This window comes from Oncorhynchus masou, chromosome 5 (assembly GCF_036934945.1).
Source record: "Oncorhynchus masou masou isolate Uvic2021 chromosome 5, UVic_Omas_1.1, whole genome shotgun sequence".
In the NCBI taxonomy this organism is placed as follows: Eukaryota; Metazoa; Chordata; class Actinopteri; order Salmoniformes; family Salmonidae; genus Oncorhynchus; species Oncorhynchus masou.
In genome coordinates, this window is record NC_088216.1 from 59345376 (window position 1) to 59363978 (window position 18603).

Below are 18603 nucleotides of genomic sequence, written 5' to 3' on the forward strand. Positions count from 1 at the left end.
GACCCCAGGAAAATTAGCTTCTGCCTTGGCAGCAGCTAATGGGGACCCATAATAAATACAAATACAAAATATAGCCTGGGAATCCACACAAGGGTTTTTATAAAACTGCAGTTTATGGTTTTAGTTACATCACCTGTTCAGGACAAACTCCTGGCTCTACCAACGACAATATGCATTACGAAGTAACCAGAATATGTTAAGTGTGTTTGTGTGTGTTATGTTGTGTATGTTGTGTGATGTGTAGGGGTGGAATGATGGTCTGGTGAGTCCAGCAGCGTACTCTCCAGCACCCACCCTCTGCCATAGCTACCTATCAGACCTGCTGCAGAACAGGGACACACATAGCCTGGTAAGGAGTACACACACACACACACACACACACACACACACACACACACACACACACACACACACACACACACACACACACACACACACACACACACACACACACACACACACACACACACACACACACACACACACACACACACACACACACACACACACACACACACATTGAGCAGACAGTAGGCACTGCAGTCCTTTGTTAGAGCTCTGTACTCAAAGACTGATTCTGTGTTGGTTGAGAGAACAGAGAGAGAGACTACAGCTGTCAGACCACTCATGTCCATGTTCGTCAAGCACTGGCACTGAGGCTGAAAGAACTCCCTTTGAAACCCCCATTAATATTTAATAAGGAGGGAGGGAGAGAGGGAGAGAGAGAGAAAGAGGGAGAGAGAGAAAGAGGGAGGGAGAGAGAGAAAGAGAAAGAGAGAATCCTGACCCACAGAGGAAGCGAAGGAGAATAGACCATAAATAGATGTAAAGTCAGAAACAACAAGTCACTCCTCATGTAACCTGGGCAACAGCTTATTGACTAACGCAACAAAAAAATAGGAAATTAGAGCATGAACATAGAAACATATCACATAAGCAATGCTAGAGTCATCAACCAAACCAGAGGAGAATTCTAATGTTTATCAAACAAAACAATTTCTCCCACAAATACAATCTGGGAATGCCGTACAGTATATTCAGTATATTTGGCTCAACTTCACCCAAACCTTAACTACCAAGAACAAATTTGCCTTGTCAATCATTGTACACATAAACACACACAAATACACACTCTCTCCCTCTATCTCTAAACAGGAGAAACCTGTCGACCACCTTCCCAGTAAGCAAAATGACATTTTAGGTGCTGAATGAAAGGTGAAAAGACATCCTTTCCAGACGTCGAAAATGCGTATTCTCCAGATGTCGAAAATACAGTACCAGTCAAAACTTTGGACATACCTACTCATTCAAGGGTTTTTCTTTCTTTTTTACTATTTTCTACATTGTAGAATAATAGTGAAGACATCAAAACTATAAAATAACACATATGGAATCAGTAGGAGTGTGCAAAGCTGTCATCAAGGCTGGGTGGCTACTTTGAAAAAGCTCAAATATAAAATATATTTAGATTTGTTTAACACTTTTTTGGTTACTACATTATTCCATGTGTTATTTCATGATTTTGTTAACTTCACTATTATTCTAAAATGTAGAAAATAGTAAAAAATAAAGAAAAACCCTTGAATGAGTAGGTGTGTCCAAACTTTTGACTGGTACTGTATGTATTTTACGGATGTTGAACTCAGGTGAATTTTAGGTTTTGGATGAAAGTTGAAAATATTTATTTTTCAGTCATTTATTTTATGGCCAATTCGCAAATACATTCTCAATTAAGTAAAAATTATATCATCATCATTTTTCAAGCCTCTTAATACAGGTAAAAGGAGCCAACTAAAGATTGCAACAGAATATTTATTATTGCTCCCATTTGTCCCATGTACTTAAGTTTGTTTTTTCAAAAGCTTTAAAACTGACAGCGATGATGTGCGAAGTAGTCAAGTCCACAGACTAAATCAACAGACCACTTCAACTACAATGACATACTCTGTAACTGTTACAGATGTATTTTCATGCTCTGACTGTCATACATTGTTTGAATGCACTGACTGTACTGTAAGTTGCTCAGGATAAGAGCGTCTACTGAATGACCAAAATGTAATTGTAAAAACAAACCATTACAAAGTATACTGTGTATTATTGTCATGAGCCCCGCCCCCAAACAAGTACACATTTTGGTTGGTGTCCAAGTCTGAACAAATCATAGACTTCTAGGCTATGTTTCCCAAGTTTGAACATCACAGTACTGTACTGCACTGTTTAGTACAGTGGAGAACAGTACAGTACTGTATGGTACGGTACAGGACAGTAATTTAATTCAGTACAGTAGAGTACAGTGCAGTATTGTTTAATTCAGTAGAGTACAGTACAGTAGAGTTTAATTCAGTAGAGTAGAGTACAATACAGTTTAGCTCAGTAGAGTACATTAAAGTAAAGTAGGGTACAATACAGTACACCATACTTTATTTTTCTTTACTGTACTGTACTGTACTATATTCAACTTTTCTTTACCGTACTGTGTACTGTACTGTACTGTACTGTAATGTACTGTATTCTGTATGTTTGGACTGAATATAAGCCGGTCCGGACCAGACGTCTGTGGACATTGAAAGCAATGCCGGTCCAGACCGGACCAAACCTGAACCAATTATACATGTCTATGTTTGGGTCAAATATAGGCAAGTCGGACTAGACGTTTGTTGACGTTGAAATCAAGCCTGGTCCAAACTGCACAAAAAAAAGACAACCAGAAGACGTTGCCATCTGTAAATGCTTGGTGGGTTAAAACTAACCCAGCTAGCACGTAATGTTCTGAGAACCATATGATTCTTAGAGCTTGGTGAGAGCGTGGTTGTCCTATGGTTATTTTGCATACAACCTTCCCACAACATTCTGTAAGGGGTGCATGATAGTTGCTTGGCTTTGGAACATTCTCAACCATTCTCAGAACGTTAATAAAACCTCCCAGGAAAACTTTCAGAGAACCATAGTATAAAATTCTCTGAACCACCATATAACTAAAAATGTACCATCCCAGAACAGGCAAAATGTTCAATTCGGTTCTAAGAACATTCACATTTAAAAAAATCATTTTCCGGGCAGGAAATGTATATCTTTGTCTCCACAACCAATGGGAAAAACGTACATTCCCACAACTTCCAAGAAACCAAATGTGATAGCTGGGAAACAACCTTTAGAAAGCCATTGCCCAGTGGGATCAATAGTGTCGGCTTTTCTAGGCCGCATTTGGCAGTGATCAAGTAGCAAAGCTGCAGTCAGCCCCGGACAGCCTGTTGCCTCCACAGATTCACTGGAGAGCTGCAAACAGGGTCAGGGCTGGGGGTGAAGGACTGGAAGGGTGGGTGGAGTGGGGTTAGTAGAGTAGAGGTCCGTGGTAGACTATGGTGTGGGGGTTAGAGTAAGGGCCTACAGGGATGCTGGGTAGAACAGGGGTAAGAAGCAGACCTAGGGGCAGAGAGAGGTGGAGGGAGGAGAAGTGGGTAATTGTGGATAGAACAGAAACCAGGGAAGGCTGGGAGGCTGTCAAGGGAAGGGAAGAGGGAGGTAAAGGAGGACTGGAGCTCAGAATAGGGTATTTTGCATTAGTCTAGACCAGGCTTGGAGAGACTGGAGAATTCAGAGGAAGGAATTAAAGGAAATAGAGGGAGGCTTTAGGAAGTGATAGAGGGACTAGGCCAGGGCTAGAAATGTCTATTCATTCACTCCTTCCTCTTAACTTTTACCAGAACTCCACAGTTTACACAACGGCACATTCTGACCACTGAAACTCTCCATGACTCAGGAGGGTCAATAAATATGTAAATTTTTAGGGCTCTCATCACTGCCCTACCTTTACCTCCCCTCTACGGTCAGCAGAGACGTCACCGGGCTGAGCTGCATTGAATAGGCTGCTTCACTAGGTGCATCAGGAGCTCTGCCATCCCTTTAACACAGATTAGGTACTGGTGAATATACCTACTGTCTGTTAGCTGCCTGGCAGTGGTAAAATTAGGATATGAGGAAGCATGAGCCAAATGCACTACAGACATTATGGACATCAGCGCCCATTTGTGTGTGTGTGTTTGTGTGTGTGTGTGTGTGTGTGTGTGTGTGTGTGTGTGTGTGTGTGTGTGTGTGTGTGTGTGTGTGTGTGTGTGTGTGTGTGTGTGTGTGTGTGTGTGTGTGTGTGTGTGTGTGTCAGTTTGGGATGTTTATCATGACTGGTCACTGAGAAGGTGGAAGTGATGGAAGGAGGACTTTACCCAGCATTGAAAAACTGATTAAAGGAGAGAAAGAAAAGGAGAACATGGAGATGCCAGTTCATTGAGATAGAGTGAGAGGACATGTGAGCTAACGTGTGGGAGCATAAGGGAGGACGAAGGGGGACAGCACAAGGCCAGGAGAGAGAGAGTGCTTGTCCATAAACTGACTGAATGGGAGGATTAGTGTAGTAAGGTAGAGAGAGGGATTGTCCATAAACTGATTGAATGGGAGGATTAGTGTAGTAAGGTAGAGAGAGGGATTGTCCATAAACTGATTGAATGGGAGGATTAGTGTAGTAAGGTAGAGAGAGGGATTGTCCATAAACTGATTGAATGGGAGGATTAGTGTAGTAAGGTAGAGAGAGGGATTGTCCATAAACTGACTGAATGGGAGGATTAGTGTAGTAAGGTAGAGAGAGGGATTGTCCATAAACTGACTGAATGGGAGGATTAGTGTAGTAAGGTAGAGAGAGGGATTGTCCATAAACTGATTGAATGGGAGGATTAGTGTAGTAAGGTAGAGAGAGGGATTGTCCATAAACTGACTGAATGGGAGGATTAGTGTAGTAAGGTAGAGAGAGGGATTGTCCATAAACTGACTGAATGGGAGGATTAGTGTAGTAAGGTAGAGAGAGGGATTGTCCATAAACTGATTGAATGGGAGGATTAGTGTAGTAAGGTAGAGAGAGGGATTGTCCATAAACTGATTGAATGGGAGGATTAGTGTAGTAAGGTAGAGAGAGGGATTGTCCATAAACTGATTGAATGGGAGGATTAGTGTAGTAAGGTAGAGAGAGGGATTGTCCATAAACTGACTGAATAGGAGGATTAGTGTAGTAAGGTAGAGAGAGGGATTGTCCATAAACTGACAGAATGGGAGGATTAGTGTAGTAAGGTAGAGAGAGGGATTGTCCATAAACTGATTGAATGGGAGGATTAGTGTAGTAAGGTAGAGAGAGGGATTGTCCATAAACTGATTGAATGGGAGGATTAGTGTAGTAAGGTAGAGAGAGGGATTGTCCATAAACTGACTGAATGGGAGGATTAGTGTAGTAAGGTAGAGAGAGGGATTGTCCATAAACTGATTGAATGGGAGGATTAGTGTAGTAAGGTAGAGAGAGGGATTGTCCATAAACTGATTGAATGGGAGGATTAGTGTAGTAAGGTAGAGAGAGGGATTGTCCATAAACTGATTGAATGGGAGGATTAGTGTAGTAAGGTAGAGAGAGGGATTGTCCATAAACTGATTGAATGGGAGGATTAGTGTAGTAAGGTAGAGAGAGGGATTGTCCATAAACTGACTGAATGGGAGGATTAGTGTAGTAAGGTAGAGAGAGGGATTGTCCATAAACTGATTGAATGGGAGGATTAGTGTAGTAAGGTAGAGAGAGGGATTGAGTGGTGGTGCAAATAAATACAGAGGCGGCTTAGAAACATAAGATTATATTCTTATTCCTATTCTGAGATGACCCTGTGTATGAGGTGAAGACTCTCACTATCTCAGCCTGATATCACCAGTGTTCCCTAACTTGTAGCCCAGGGCAAGTACACTTGTCAACTAATCATCAAGTTCTCAATGAGTAGAATCATGTGACTTTGTCTGGGTCTACAACAAAAATGTACAGTGCATTCGGAGTGTATTCAGACCCCCTCCCTTTTTCCACACTATGTTACGTTACAGCCTTATTCTAAAATGGATTAAATTAATAAAACATCTTAGCAATCTACACACAATACCCCATAATGACAAAGTGAAAACAGGTTTTAGGAACAATAAAAAAAAAGATTACAAAAAGAAACATGAGCACTTCTCATGATAGTATTACTGCTCATGATAGTATTACTGCTCATGATAGTATTACTGCTCATGATAGTATTACTGCTCATGATAGTATTACTGCTCATGATAGTATTACTGCTCATGATAGTATTACTGCTCATGATAGTATTACTGCTCATGATAGTATTACTGCTCATGATAGTATTACTGCTCATGATAGTATTACTGCTCTTTAATAAGCTTTACGTATCGGTACAGATGTTGTACCCAATGATTTATGAAAACGTGCTTGATGGGTCGATGTCCTCATTGTGGATTTACAGGCGTATTTAATACGTTTTATGTACACACTTTAGAATATTTATGTAATGCACATTGTTATATTTGGTAACCCTTCCTTATTTTCGACTCCAACACCATTCGATGCATTGAACAGATGTGGGTGGAGCTATGGCTACATAAGGGTGCTAATAAAAACTCACAAAAGCTCTGACGAAGGCCTTTAGGCCGATACGTAAAGCTTATTAACGAGCAGTGATACTATCAAGAGCAGTGTGCATGTTTCTTCTTTTTACTCATCTTATACATCTGCTAACATGCACCTACAAAAAAGATAACTCAGATGTGCGAGTGCCTTTTTGAATTTTGAATTACAAAACAAAACAGAAATACCATATTTACATAAGTATCCAGATCCTTTGCTATGAGACTTGAAATTGAACTCAGGTACATCATGTTTCAATTGATCATCCTTGAGATGTTTCTACAACATGATTGGAGTCAACCTGTAGTAAATAAAATTGAGTGAACATGATTTGGAAAGGCACACACCTTACGATATAAGGTCCCACAGTTGACAGTGCATGTCAGAGCAAAAACCACGCCATGAGGTCGAAAGAATTGTCCGTAGAACTCCGAGACAGGATTGTGTCGCGGCACAGATCTTGGGAAGTGCACCAAAACATTTCTGCAACATTGAAGGTCCCCAAGAACACAGGGGCCACAGTGGCCATTCTTAAATGGGACTCTTCCTGGAGCTGACCGCCCGGCCATACTGAGCAATTGGGGGAGAAGGGCCTTGGTCAGGGAGGTGACCAGGAACCCGATGGTCACTCAAATCAAATCAAAACAAATAACAATTATAATATATTTTTTTAAATCAAATATATATAATTTTATTGGTCACATACACATGGTTAGCAGATGTTAATGTGAGTGTAGCGAAATGCTTGTGCTTCTAGTTCCGACAATGCAGTAATAACCAACGAGTAATCTAACCTAACAATTCCACAACTACTACCTTATACACACAAGTGTAAAGGGATAAAGAATATGTACATAAAGATATATGAATGAGTGATGGTACAGAACAGCATAGGCAAGATGCAGTAGATGGTATCGAGTACAGTATATACATACGAGATGAGTAATGTAGGGTATGTAAACATAAAAGTGGCATAGTTTAAAGTGGCTAGTGATACATGTATTACATAAAGATGGCAAGATGCAGTAGATGATATAGAGTATAGTATATACATAGACATTTGAGATGAGTAATGCAGGGTATGTAAACATTATATTAAGTGGCATTGTTTAAAGTAGCTAGTGATACATTTATTACATCAAATTTTTTATTATTAAGTGGCTAGAGATTTGAGTCAGTATGTTTGCAGCAGCCACTCAATGTTAGTGATGGCTGTTTAACAGTCTGATGGCCTTGAGATAGAAGCTGTTTTTCAGTCTCTCGGTCCCAGCTTTGATTCACCTGTACTGACCTCGCCTTCTGGATGATAGCGGGGTGAACAGGCAGTGGCTCGGGTGGTTGTTGTCCTTGATGATCTTTTTAGCCTTCCTGTGACATCAGGTAGTGTAGGTGTCCTGGAGGGCAGGTAGTTTGCCCCCAAGTTTGTGAGTGTTTTTGGTGAAAAGCCTAATTTCTTCAGCCTCCTGAGGTTCATCTCCTTTGTTTTGTTGATGTTGAGTGTGAGGTTATTTTCCTGACACCACATTCCAAGGGCCCTCACCTCTCTGTAGGCCGTCTCGTCGTTGTTGATAATCAAGCCTACCACTGTAGTGTCGTCTGCAAACTTGTTGATTGAGTTGGAGGCATGCATGACCACGCAGTCATGGGTGAGCAGGGAGTACAGGAGAGGGCTGAGAACACATCCTTGTGGGGCCCCAGTGTTGAGGATCAGCGGGGTGGAGATGTTGTTTCCCACCCTCACCAACTGGGGGCGGCCCATTTGAAAGTCCAGGACCCAGTTGCACAGGGCGGGGTCGAGACCCAGGGTCTCGAGCTTAATGACGAGTTTGGAGGGTACTATGGTGTTAAATGCTGAGCTGTAGTCGATGAACAGCATTCTTATATAGGTATTCCTCTTATCCAGATGGGTTTGGGCAGTGTGCAGTGTGATTGCGATTGCGTCGTCTGTGGACCTATTGGGGTGGTATGCAAATTGGAGTGGGTCTAGGGTATCAGGTAGGGTGGAGGTGATATGATCCTTGACTAGTCTCTCAAAGCACTTCATGATGACGTAAGTGAGTGTTACGAGGCGATTGTCGTTTAGCTCAGTTACCTTAGCTTACTTGGGGACAGGAACAATGATGGCCCTCAAAGCATGTGGGAAAAGCAGACTGAGATAGGGATTGATTGAATATGCCTGTAAACACACCAGTCAGCTGGTCTGCACATGCTCTGAGGACGCAGCCTTGTGAGGGTTAACACGTTTAAATGTTTTACTCACATTGGCTGTGGTGAATGAGAGACCGCAGGTTTTGGTAGCGTGCCGTGTCAGTGGCACTGTATTGTCCTCAAAGCGAGCAAAGAAGTTGTTTAGTTTGTGTGGGAGCAAGATATCAGGGTCCGCGACGGTGCTGGTTTTCTTTTTGTAGTCTGTGAATGACTGTAGACCCTGTCACATACCTCTTGTGTCTGAGCCATTGAATTGTGACTCTATACTGATGCTTAGCTTGTTTGATTGCCTTGCAGAGGGAATAGGTACACTGTTTGTATTCGGTCATGTTTCCGGTCACCTTGCCCCGATTAAAAGCAGTGGTTTGCGGTTTCAGTTTTGCGCGAATACTTCCATCAATCCAGGGTTTTAATTGTCACCGTTGGCACAACATCACCGATGCACTTGCTAATAAACTCGCTCACCGAATCAGCGTATACATCTATGTTGTTGTTCGACGCTATCCGGAACATATCCCAGTCCACGTGATCGAAGCAATCTTGAAGCGTGGAATCAGATTGGTTGGACCAGTGTTGAACAGACCTGAGCATGAGCGTTTCCTGTTTTAGTTTCTGTCTATATGCTGGGAGCAACAAAATTGAGTCGTGGTCAGATTTGCCGAAAGGGGGGAGGGAGGGCTTTGTTTGCGTCGCGGAAGTTAGAGTAACAATGATCCAGAATTTTTCCAGCCCGGGTCGCACATTTGATATGCTGATAAAATCTAGGGAGCCTTGTTTTCAGATTAGCCTTGTTAAAATCCCCAGCTACAGTAAATGTAGCCTCAGGATATGTTGTTTCCAGTTTACATAGAGTGCAAGGAAATTCTTTCAGGGCCGTCGAGGTGTCTGCTTGGGGTGTGATGTACATGACTGTGATTATAATCGAAGAGAATTCTCTTGGTAGATAATGCGGTCGGCATTTAATTGTAAGAAATTCTAGGTCAGGTGACTTGAGTTCCTGTATGTTGTTATGATCACACCATGACTCGTTAATCATAAGGCATACACCCCCTCCCTTCTTCTTGTCAGAGAGATGTTTGTTTATGTCGGCGCGATGCGTGAAGAAATCAGGTGGCTGTACCGACTCTGATAACGTATCCTGAGTGAGCAATGTTTCCGTGAAACAGAGAATGTTACAATCTCTGATGTCTCTCTGGAAGGCAAGCCTTGCTCGGATTTCATCTACCTTGTTGTCAAGAAACTGGACATTGGCAAGTAGTATGCTTGGGAGCGGTGCGCGATGTGCCTGTCTACAGAGTCTGACTAGAAGACCGCTCCGTCTGCCCCTTCTGCGGCGCCGTTGTTTTGGGTCGCCTGCTGGTATCCGATCCATTGTCCTGGGTGGTGGACCAAACAGAGGAGCCGCTTCGGGAAAGTCATATTCCTGGTCGTAATGTTGGTACGTTGACGTTGCTCTTATATCCAATAGTTCCTCCCAGCTGTATGTAATATGACTTAAGATTTCCTGGGGTAACAGTGTAACAAATAATGCTTTAAAAAAACTAAATACTGCATATTTTCCTAAAAACGCAAAGCGAGGCGACCATCTCTGTCATCGCCAGATGTAGAGTGACACTCTGACAGAGCTCCTTCCAGTGGCCAGACGAAAGCCACTCCTCAGTAAAAGGCACATGATAGTCTGCTTGGAATTTGCCAAAAGGCCTCTAAAGGACTCTCAGACCATGAGAAACAAAATTCTCTTGTCTGCTGAAACCAAGATTGAACTCTTTCAGTTTAAAATGTTTAATACATTTGCAAAACATTCTAAAAACCTGTTTTTGCTTTGTCATTATGGGGTATTGTGTGTAGATTGGTGAGGGATTCAATTTTATTTGATCAATGTAATGCAAGTAAATTTGGAAAAAGCCAAGGTGTCTGAATAATTTCCAAATGCACTGTATGCTGTTGGGTGTACTCGAGGACTGGAGTTTGGAAACAATGACCTAGGGAACCCCTTTTTGGCACACAAAATGTACCCCTCGTTCTCCCTCTGTGTATCTGACTATTTGACTATATTCATCATTTCGCTTTCAACACCTCCCTCACTCTCTCCAGTACATGTAAAACTCTAAAATAACCTCAGCAGTTTCAATAAAAAGGAGAGAGGGAGAGAAAAATATTAATAGAGGGAGAGAGATGGAAAAACGCTTATTGCTATCGGATTACTGTGGGTTTGGAGTGGCACAGCAGGCAGTATTTTTCCGAGAGGATAAGTAGTGAGGAGTCTCCCTCCTGGAACAGCCAACAGAATGCTCTCCTTTTCCTGAGGAGTCTCCCTCCTGGAACAACCCACAGGGTGCTGGCCTTGTCCTGCACTCTCCCTATTTCCTCACTCACATTCCCATGGACGTCTGCTTTCTGGATTAGGAACCAGCCGCCAGCCGCAGATGAGGTCCAGTTAATGAAGAGTCTGTTGGTTTGTCTGGCCTGGACTCTATGCTCTCTTTGTACAGCAGCATATAGTCAATGGACCTGGAGTGAATACATGAGCTCACCTCTCCACCCTCTGCTTTCAGAACCATCAATCTTCCACCATTCTCTTGGAAGAAGAAGATGGCTCCTCCCTGATTGATGACTCAACCAGCCAATGGTCAGCCACAATGGACAGTGAAGAGGACAGGAGGAGTGCCTTAGAGAAGAGCATGTAGGTGGTGGTGACCTCCACGTCAACCCACACTGTGTCCAGTCTTCATAGCCCCTATCTCATTAATGGACTGGACTATCAGTTTTACACCACAGTATAATGCAGCATCTGAGTGCTCCTGGTGCTTCAGCCATTAAGTCTCTGGTTGCTCCCCAACTGGAACTCTATTCCCTACACAGTGCACTCCTTGTTAAAAGTAGCACACTATAGGGAATAGGGCGTAATTTGGGGCGCAATTACTATGATGATGAGAGCTAACGGTGTGATGGAAGTGCAGGTTCCACTCTGGGAGAACCCCATCCCTCACTGTTATGAGAGAAGTCACACTGTTTAATGGCTGCCCTCTTTTACTGCAGCCAACTCTCTCTCTCTATCTCCCCCCTTTCCCCAGATATGTGCTGACAGAGCTGATAGAGACAGAGAAGATGTATGTTGACGACCTGGGATTCATAGTGGAGGTGTGTGACAAATCTATCATCTACCATGTTTGATGCAGACACCTTTCTTAGTTATTTGTATGATCTAAAGTACACTTCAAGTCTCCATTTTTTGTTATTTCATAGCAGTTGCCCTATTTTGTCTACCATATACACAAAGATGACTATAGCCAGATGCTCTTCTGTGAAGTAGTCGTATTTTCCCTCCTGCGGTGGTGTGTGTGACCCCTCAGCACTGATCTATGCATGTATGTGTGTATGTGTCTCCTCTGCTCTGCCCAGGGCTACATGGCCAGCATGGCCAGTCAGGGGATCCCAGAAGACATGAAGGGCAAAGACAAGATAGTGTTCGGGAACATTCACCAGATCTATGACTGGCATAAAGAGTAGGTCTCGTGTGTGTGTGTGTGTGTGTGCGTGTGTGCGTGCGTGTGTGTGTGCATGTGTGCGCGTGTGCGTGCGTGCGTGTGTGCGTATGTGCGTGTGTGTGTGTGTGTGTGTGTGTGTGTGTGTGTGTGTGTGTGTGTGTGTGTGTGTGTGTGTGTGTGTGTGTGTGTGTGTGTGTGTGTGTGTGTGTGTGTGTGTGTGTACTGTACCTGTATACGTGTATACTGAGCACCCTTAATCTGAAGTGTTTCCTGTTTTGGAGTGCACACTGAGACTGGAGCATATTTATCAGCACTATCACAGTCTTATTCTGTCACACCGAATCCACCTGGCTGTGTCAGACATTTCCTGTGTTCTGTGCGGGCGTGTGTGCGTGTCTGTGCATCTATTTCTCTCTCTCCTGTGTTTGTGTCTCTGTGTGTACATCTGAATGTAAAAAACATTATGGGCACCTGCTCATGACATACTGTAGACTGACCAGGGGAATCCAGGTGAAAGCTATGATCCCTTATTAATGTTACATTCTCGTCAATCAGTGTAGCTGACGGGGAGGAGACAGGTTAAAGAAGGATTTTTAAGCCTTGAGACAGTTAGACATGAATTGTGTATGTGTGCCATTCAGAAGGTGAATGGGCAAGACAAAATATTTAAGTGCCTTTGAACAGGGTATGGTAGTAGATGCCAGGTGCACGGATATGTGTTTGTCAAGAACTGCAACATTGCTGGGCTTTTCCACGGTCAACAGTTTCCCATGTGTGTTACAGTTTTTTCCAACTGCTTACACAAAATCTTTTCATGTCACACGATTTTTGAAACCTCTCACTCAAAGTGCAAAACTACACACCAAATGTGAAAAACCATAAGCTATTTCTCAGCCTTTGACTCAGTTGTCAATTGCATAAAACACTTTTTTCAAAATACTACACACAATTCTCAACCTAAAACACAAAAATCTAACTTGCTTTCCTTTTCCAAACACAAAGGGCAAAATTTGTTGATCATGTGATCAACCACGGTTTGACCATGAGAGAGGCTGGACTGAGAGTCCAGCCCAATTTGAGTCGATTTACAGTGGCGTCCATAATTTGAACCTTCAGAAATGAGAACAGGTATGCAACTATCTAATGACTATTTTAGCATTACAGTAATGTACTGTAAAATACGTATGACTTCATAGTATTGCATAAACATTTGTAACTCTAAGTCATCCATTTACTGCACTGCATTGAATGAATGAGGTTGGTTTTCATGCTGTACTGCATGTTTTTGTACATTGTTTACAGTTCCTATGCTGAACACATACTGTGTTTGAATTCTGTACAGAGTGGAAAGGCAAAGACATCATGGAGGACGAGGACGCTTGTTTACAGATGTACAAGAGACTGCAATTATAAATATGGTCTATGTGGGGACATAGAGGTTGCCTCTGTCCGAGGTTGGATACGCCATGCTAGGAGATTCTTCCCTCAATGTTTGGCAAGAGAAAACCTATCTTGTGATGTGGACGAAGTATCGTGGCCAGACTCAGGCCGGAGAAGAGATGAAGCGTAGCTTAGCGCTGGTGACTGCCCCCCCCCCTACCAATTCCTGTACTGCCCCCTTGGGACGCCACACACACAATTGTGTTCTTTAATGTATTCTAAAGAATATACTTTTGGTTTACATATGTTTATGGTTTTGTTGTATGCTACTGTATACAACAGTAATGTTTGGCCGAATAAACATTTTCTGTTTCTACATTGCATTGGTGTTTACAGTGTACTTGTTACCCCTCTCAGCCGATTACTTTCACTATAGAACATTGTATTGAAATGTAGATATAAGACTATGAAAGACCAAAGAACTTTAGATTTAGAACAACAGTGTTTACATGGTATATCCAAAAATGTACTATTATGAAAGCAGTTTGCCATTTGATGCAAATGCTTCATTCTGACATGTGTTTATGGCATTTTGAATGCAGTATTACATTTTGAAGGAGATGTGAGGCATTTTGCATTTTGTGTGTGCCGTTTTGGGAATTGTGTGTAGAGTTTTGAAAAAAAGGAGACAGTTTTGAAAACTTGTGTAAGCAGTTGGAAAAAACTGTAAGAATGATCCACCACTCAACGGACATCAAGCCAAATTGACACAACTGTGGGAAGAATTGGCGTCAACATGGGCCAGCATCCCTGTGGAACGCTTTCGACACCTTGTATACTCCATGCCCCGAAGAATTGAGGCTGTTCTGAGGGCAAAAGTGGATGCAACTCAATATTATGAAGGTGTTCTTACTGGTTTGTACTCTCTGTGTAGTTGTGTGTGTGTCTATGTCTCTTCCCCTCTGCCTGTGTGTGTAGAAGAGTGTGTACTGGTTTTTGACCCCCTCCTCTGCTCTGTGTGTCATAGCTATCTTCTGGGGGAGCTGGAGAAGTGTGTGGCTGAGCCCAACAGACTGGCCCAACTCTTCATCAAGCATGTGAGTCTGTGTGGCTTGTAATGTGCGTGTGTGTCTAGCATGCGTGTGTGTCTAGCATGCGTGTGTGTGTGTGTGTGTGTGTGTGTGTGTGTGTGTGTGTGTGTGTGTGTGTGTGTGTGTGTGTGTGTGTGTGTGTGTGTGTGTGTGTGTGTGTGTGTGTGTGTGTGTGTGTGTGTGTGTGTGTGTTGGTGTGCAAATGAGTGTGTGTGAGTTTGCACAAGTGTGACTCTTTATTTGCAGACACACCATGAAAACCTAGCGACTTACATTGTCTTTGATTGTGTTTACTTGTATTTGGAATGAAGTTCCAGGGTTTATTTCTGTGTTTTTCTGTGTGTTTGGTAAGAAGTACTGGTCTCTTCAGAGAACTGTGCTTAGAGTCTCTGTCTCTGACCTACTGCCGCCAGATATGTCTTGATTGTTCAGGCTGCCTGGAGGAGAGGACAGGGGAAAGCCAGTAGAATAATAATAAGTGCAGGCATAATTATCAACAGAGCTTTTTTCTATGCTGTGGTCACAGCTCACAGATCCAATTACAAAGAGCCAGTGTTAAAACGCCAGACTGTTGATGAAACTGTGGAACCAAATAAGCCAGAATAGCTCAATAAATGACATTGAAAGCAAATAAACAGCTGTGTTGGTACTTAGTGCACACTCACAAACAAACTCACACACACACACACACACACACACACACACACACACACACACACACACACACACACACACACACACACACACACACACACACACACACACACACACACACACACACACACACACACACACACACACACACACACAAAAACAGCTGTGCTTTGTGTGCTGAGATCAGGATCTCACAGTAAATATTGGTCCAAGTTAGAGAAAGAGCAGGACCGTGGCAGGAAACAGTTCGTGTACATGCAGGGGCACCCCCCCTCCCCATTCCAAAATTGCATTTTTGTCCCCCCAGTTTATTCTTGGCGATACAAAACGCGATACAAAACGAGCCAGCGGTGTGCTTTAGGACCATGTAGACGCCTCCCAACAGTCGGGTAGGCTGTTTGGAGTGTTTATCCGACTGGATAATAAAATAAAAAAATATAATAATAATATGTCTCCCCCACTTCTAAAACTAAAGTTGCTCCCCTTTCCACACGTACACACATTCATACATTATTTTCTATAGGCAAACACAGACTTTAATCCCAGGGAGTCGGAAGAGAAAGAGACGGTGTAAGAGAGGATGACGTGCGGTCACCCCTACATTGGCGAGTAGATAAACCACCTCTACCCTTGATTCTATTGGCGAATGTACAATCACTGGAAAACAAACTGGACGAGCTCCGTTCGAGACTATCCAAACAACAGGACCTGAAGAACTGTAATACCCGATGTTTCTCTGAGTCTTGGCTGAACAAGGACATGGATAACATACATCTGGTTGTTTTTTCTATGCATCGGCAGGACAGAACGGCAGCTTTGTGGAAGCTCAAGGGGGAGGTGTGTGTCTCTATGTTAACAACAGCTAGTGTGCAATCTCTAATATTAATGAACTGTAGAGGTCATGCTCGATAAGCTGTAGACCATACTATTTACGAAGAGAGTTTTCATCCACAGTATATTTTTCGTAGCTGTCTATTTACCCCCAGACATCGATGCTAAGACCGCACTCAACGAGCTGTATAGGGCCATAAGCAAACAGGAAAATGTTCATCCAGAGACAGCACTCCTAGTGGCCTGTGATTTTAATGCAGGGAAACTGAAATCCAGCTTACCTAATGTCTACCAGCATGTAACCCGTGCAACTATAGGCGAAAAAACTCTAGATCACCTTTACTTCACAAACGGAAACTCATACAAAGCTCTCCCTCCATCCATTTGGCAAATCTGACCATAACTTTATCCTCCTGATTCCTGCTTACAAGCAAAAACTCAAACCGGAAGTACCAGTGATGCGCTCAATAGAGAAGTGGTCCGATGAAGCGGATGCTAAGCTACAGGACTGTTTCGTTAGCACAGACTGGAATATATTCCAGGATTAATCCGATGGCATTGAGGAGTTTACCATATCAGTCACCGTCTTCATTAATAAGCACATCGACGATGTTGTCCCCACAGTGACCGTACGTACATATCCCAACCAGAAGCCATGGATTACAGGCAACATCCGCACTGAGCTAAAGGCTAGTTCTGCCACTTCAAGGAGTGGAACACTAATCCGGACGCTTATAAGAAATCCCCCTAAGACCTCCAATGAGCCATCAAACAGGCAAAGCGTCAATACAGGACTAAGATTTAATCCTCCTATGCCAGCCCTGATGTTTGTCGGATGTGGCAGGGCTTGCAAACTATCACGAATTACAAAGGGAAACCCTGTTGGGAGCTGCCCAATGACGCGAGCCTACCAGACGAGCTAAATTACTTCTATGCTTGCTTCCAGGCATCAACACTGAACCATTCATGAGAGCACCAGCTGTTCCGGATGACTGTTTGATCACTCGCTCTGTAGCGGATGTGAGTAAGACCTTTAAACAGGTTATCTTTCACAAGGCTGTGGGGCCAGACGGATTACCAGGGCGCGTACTCAGAGTATGTGCTGACTATCTGGCAACTGTCTTCACTGACATTTTCAAATTACACCTGAAATGGCTGTAATACCTACATGTTTCAAGGAGACCACCATAGTCCCTGTGCCCAGGAGTGCCAACAATGAGACAACCTATAGGGAGGTCAGAGACTTAGCAGAGTGGTGCAAGGACAACAACCTCTCCTTCAACTCTTCCCCCTCAGGAGGCTGAAAAGATTTGGCATGGACCCTCAGATCCTCAAAAAGTTCTATAGCTGCAAATCAAATCAAATCAAATTTATTTATATAGCCCTTCGTACAAGCAATGCAGGTGTAGAAGCACGGTGGCTAGGAAAAACTCCCTAGAAAGGCCAAAACCTAGGAAGAAACCTAGAAAGGAACCAGGCTATGTGGGGTGGCCAGTCCTCTTCTGGCTGTGCCGGGTGGAGATTATAACAGAACATGGCCAAGATGTTCAAATGTTCATAAATGACCAGCATGGTCGAATAATAATAAGGCAGAACAGTTGAAACTGGAGCAGCAGCACGGTCAGGTGGACTGGGGACAGCAAGGAGTCATCATGTCAGGTAGTCCTGGGGCACGGTCCTAGGGTTCAGGTCCTCTGAGAGAGAGAAAGAAAGAGAGAATTAGAGAGAGCAAATGTGGGGTGGCCAGTCCTCTTCTGGCTGTGTCGGGTGGAGATTATAACAGAACATGGCCAAGATGTTCAAATGTTCATAAATGTACAGCATGGTCAAATAATAATAAGGCAGAACAGTTGAAACTGGAGCAGCAGCACGGCCAGGTGGACTGGGGACAGCAAGGAGTCATCATGTCAGGTAGTCCTGAGGCATGGTCCTAGGGCTCAGGTCCTCAGAGAGAGAGAAAGAAAGAGAGAAAGAGAGAATTAGAGAGAGCACACTTAAATTCACACAGGACACCGAATAGGACTGGAGAAGTACTCCAGATATAATAAACTGACCCTAGCCCCCTGACACATGAACTACTGCAGCATAAATACTGGAGGCTGAGACAGGAGGGGTCAGGAGACACTGTGGCCCCATCCGAGGACACCCCCGGACAGGGCCAAACAGGAAGGATAGAACCCCACCCACTTTGCCAGAGCACAGCCTCCACACCACTAAAGAGATATCTTCAACCACCAACTTACCATCCTGAGACAAGGCCGAGTATAGCCCACAAAGATCTCCACCACGGCACAACCCAAGGGGGGGGGGCGCCAACCCAGACAGGAAGATCACATCAGTGACTCAACTCACTCAAGTGACGCACCCCTCCCAGGGTTGGTATGAAAGAGCCCCAGTAAAACAGTGACTCAGCCCCTGTAATAGGGTTAGAGGCAGAGAATCCAGTGGAAAGAGGAGAACCGGCCAG

The 18603-nt window shown here is 43.5% G+C and overlaps 1 protein-coding gene across 1 annotated transcript in view; it reads left to right on the top strand.

The window, feature by feature from the left end:
* The window catches only part of LOC135539982 (rho guanine nucleotide exchange factor 25-like), a 68447-nt gene that overhangs the window by 36587 nt on the left and 13257 nt on the right, over positions 1-18603 (top strand). Inside the window, exons 3-7 of the mRNA XM_064966263.1 lie at positions 245-349; positions 11248-11375; positions 11767-11833; positions 12095-12198; positions 14588-14657. Of these exons, the coding sequence (XP_064822335.1) occupies positions 245-349; positions 11248-11375; positions 11767-11833; positions 12095-12198; positions 14588-14657 (474 nt within the window). The remainder of the gene's footprint in view (positions 1-244; positions 350-11247; positions 11376-11766; positions 11834-12094; positions 12199-14587; positions 14658-18603) is intronic.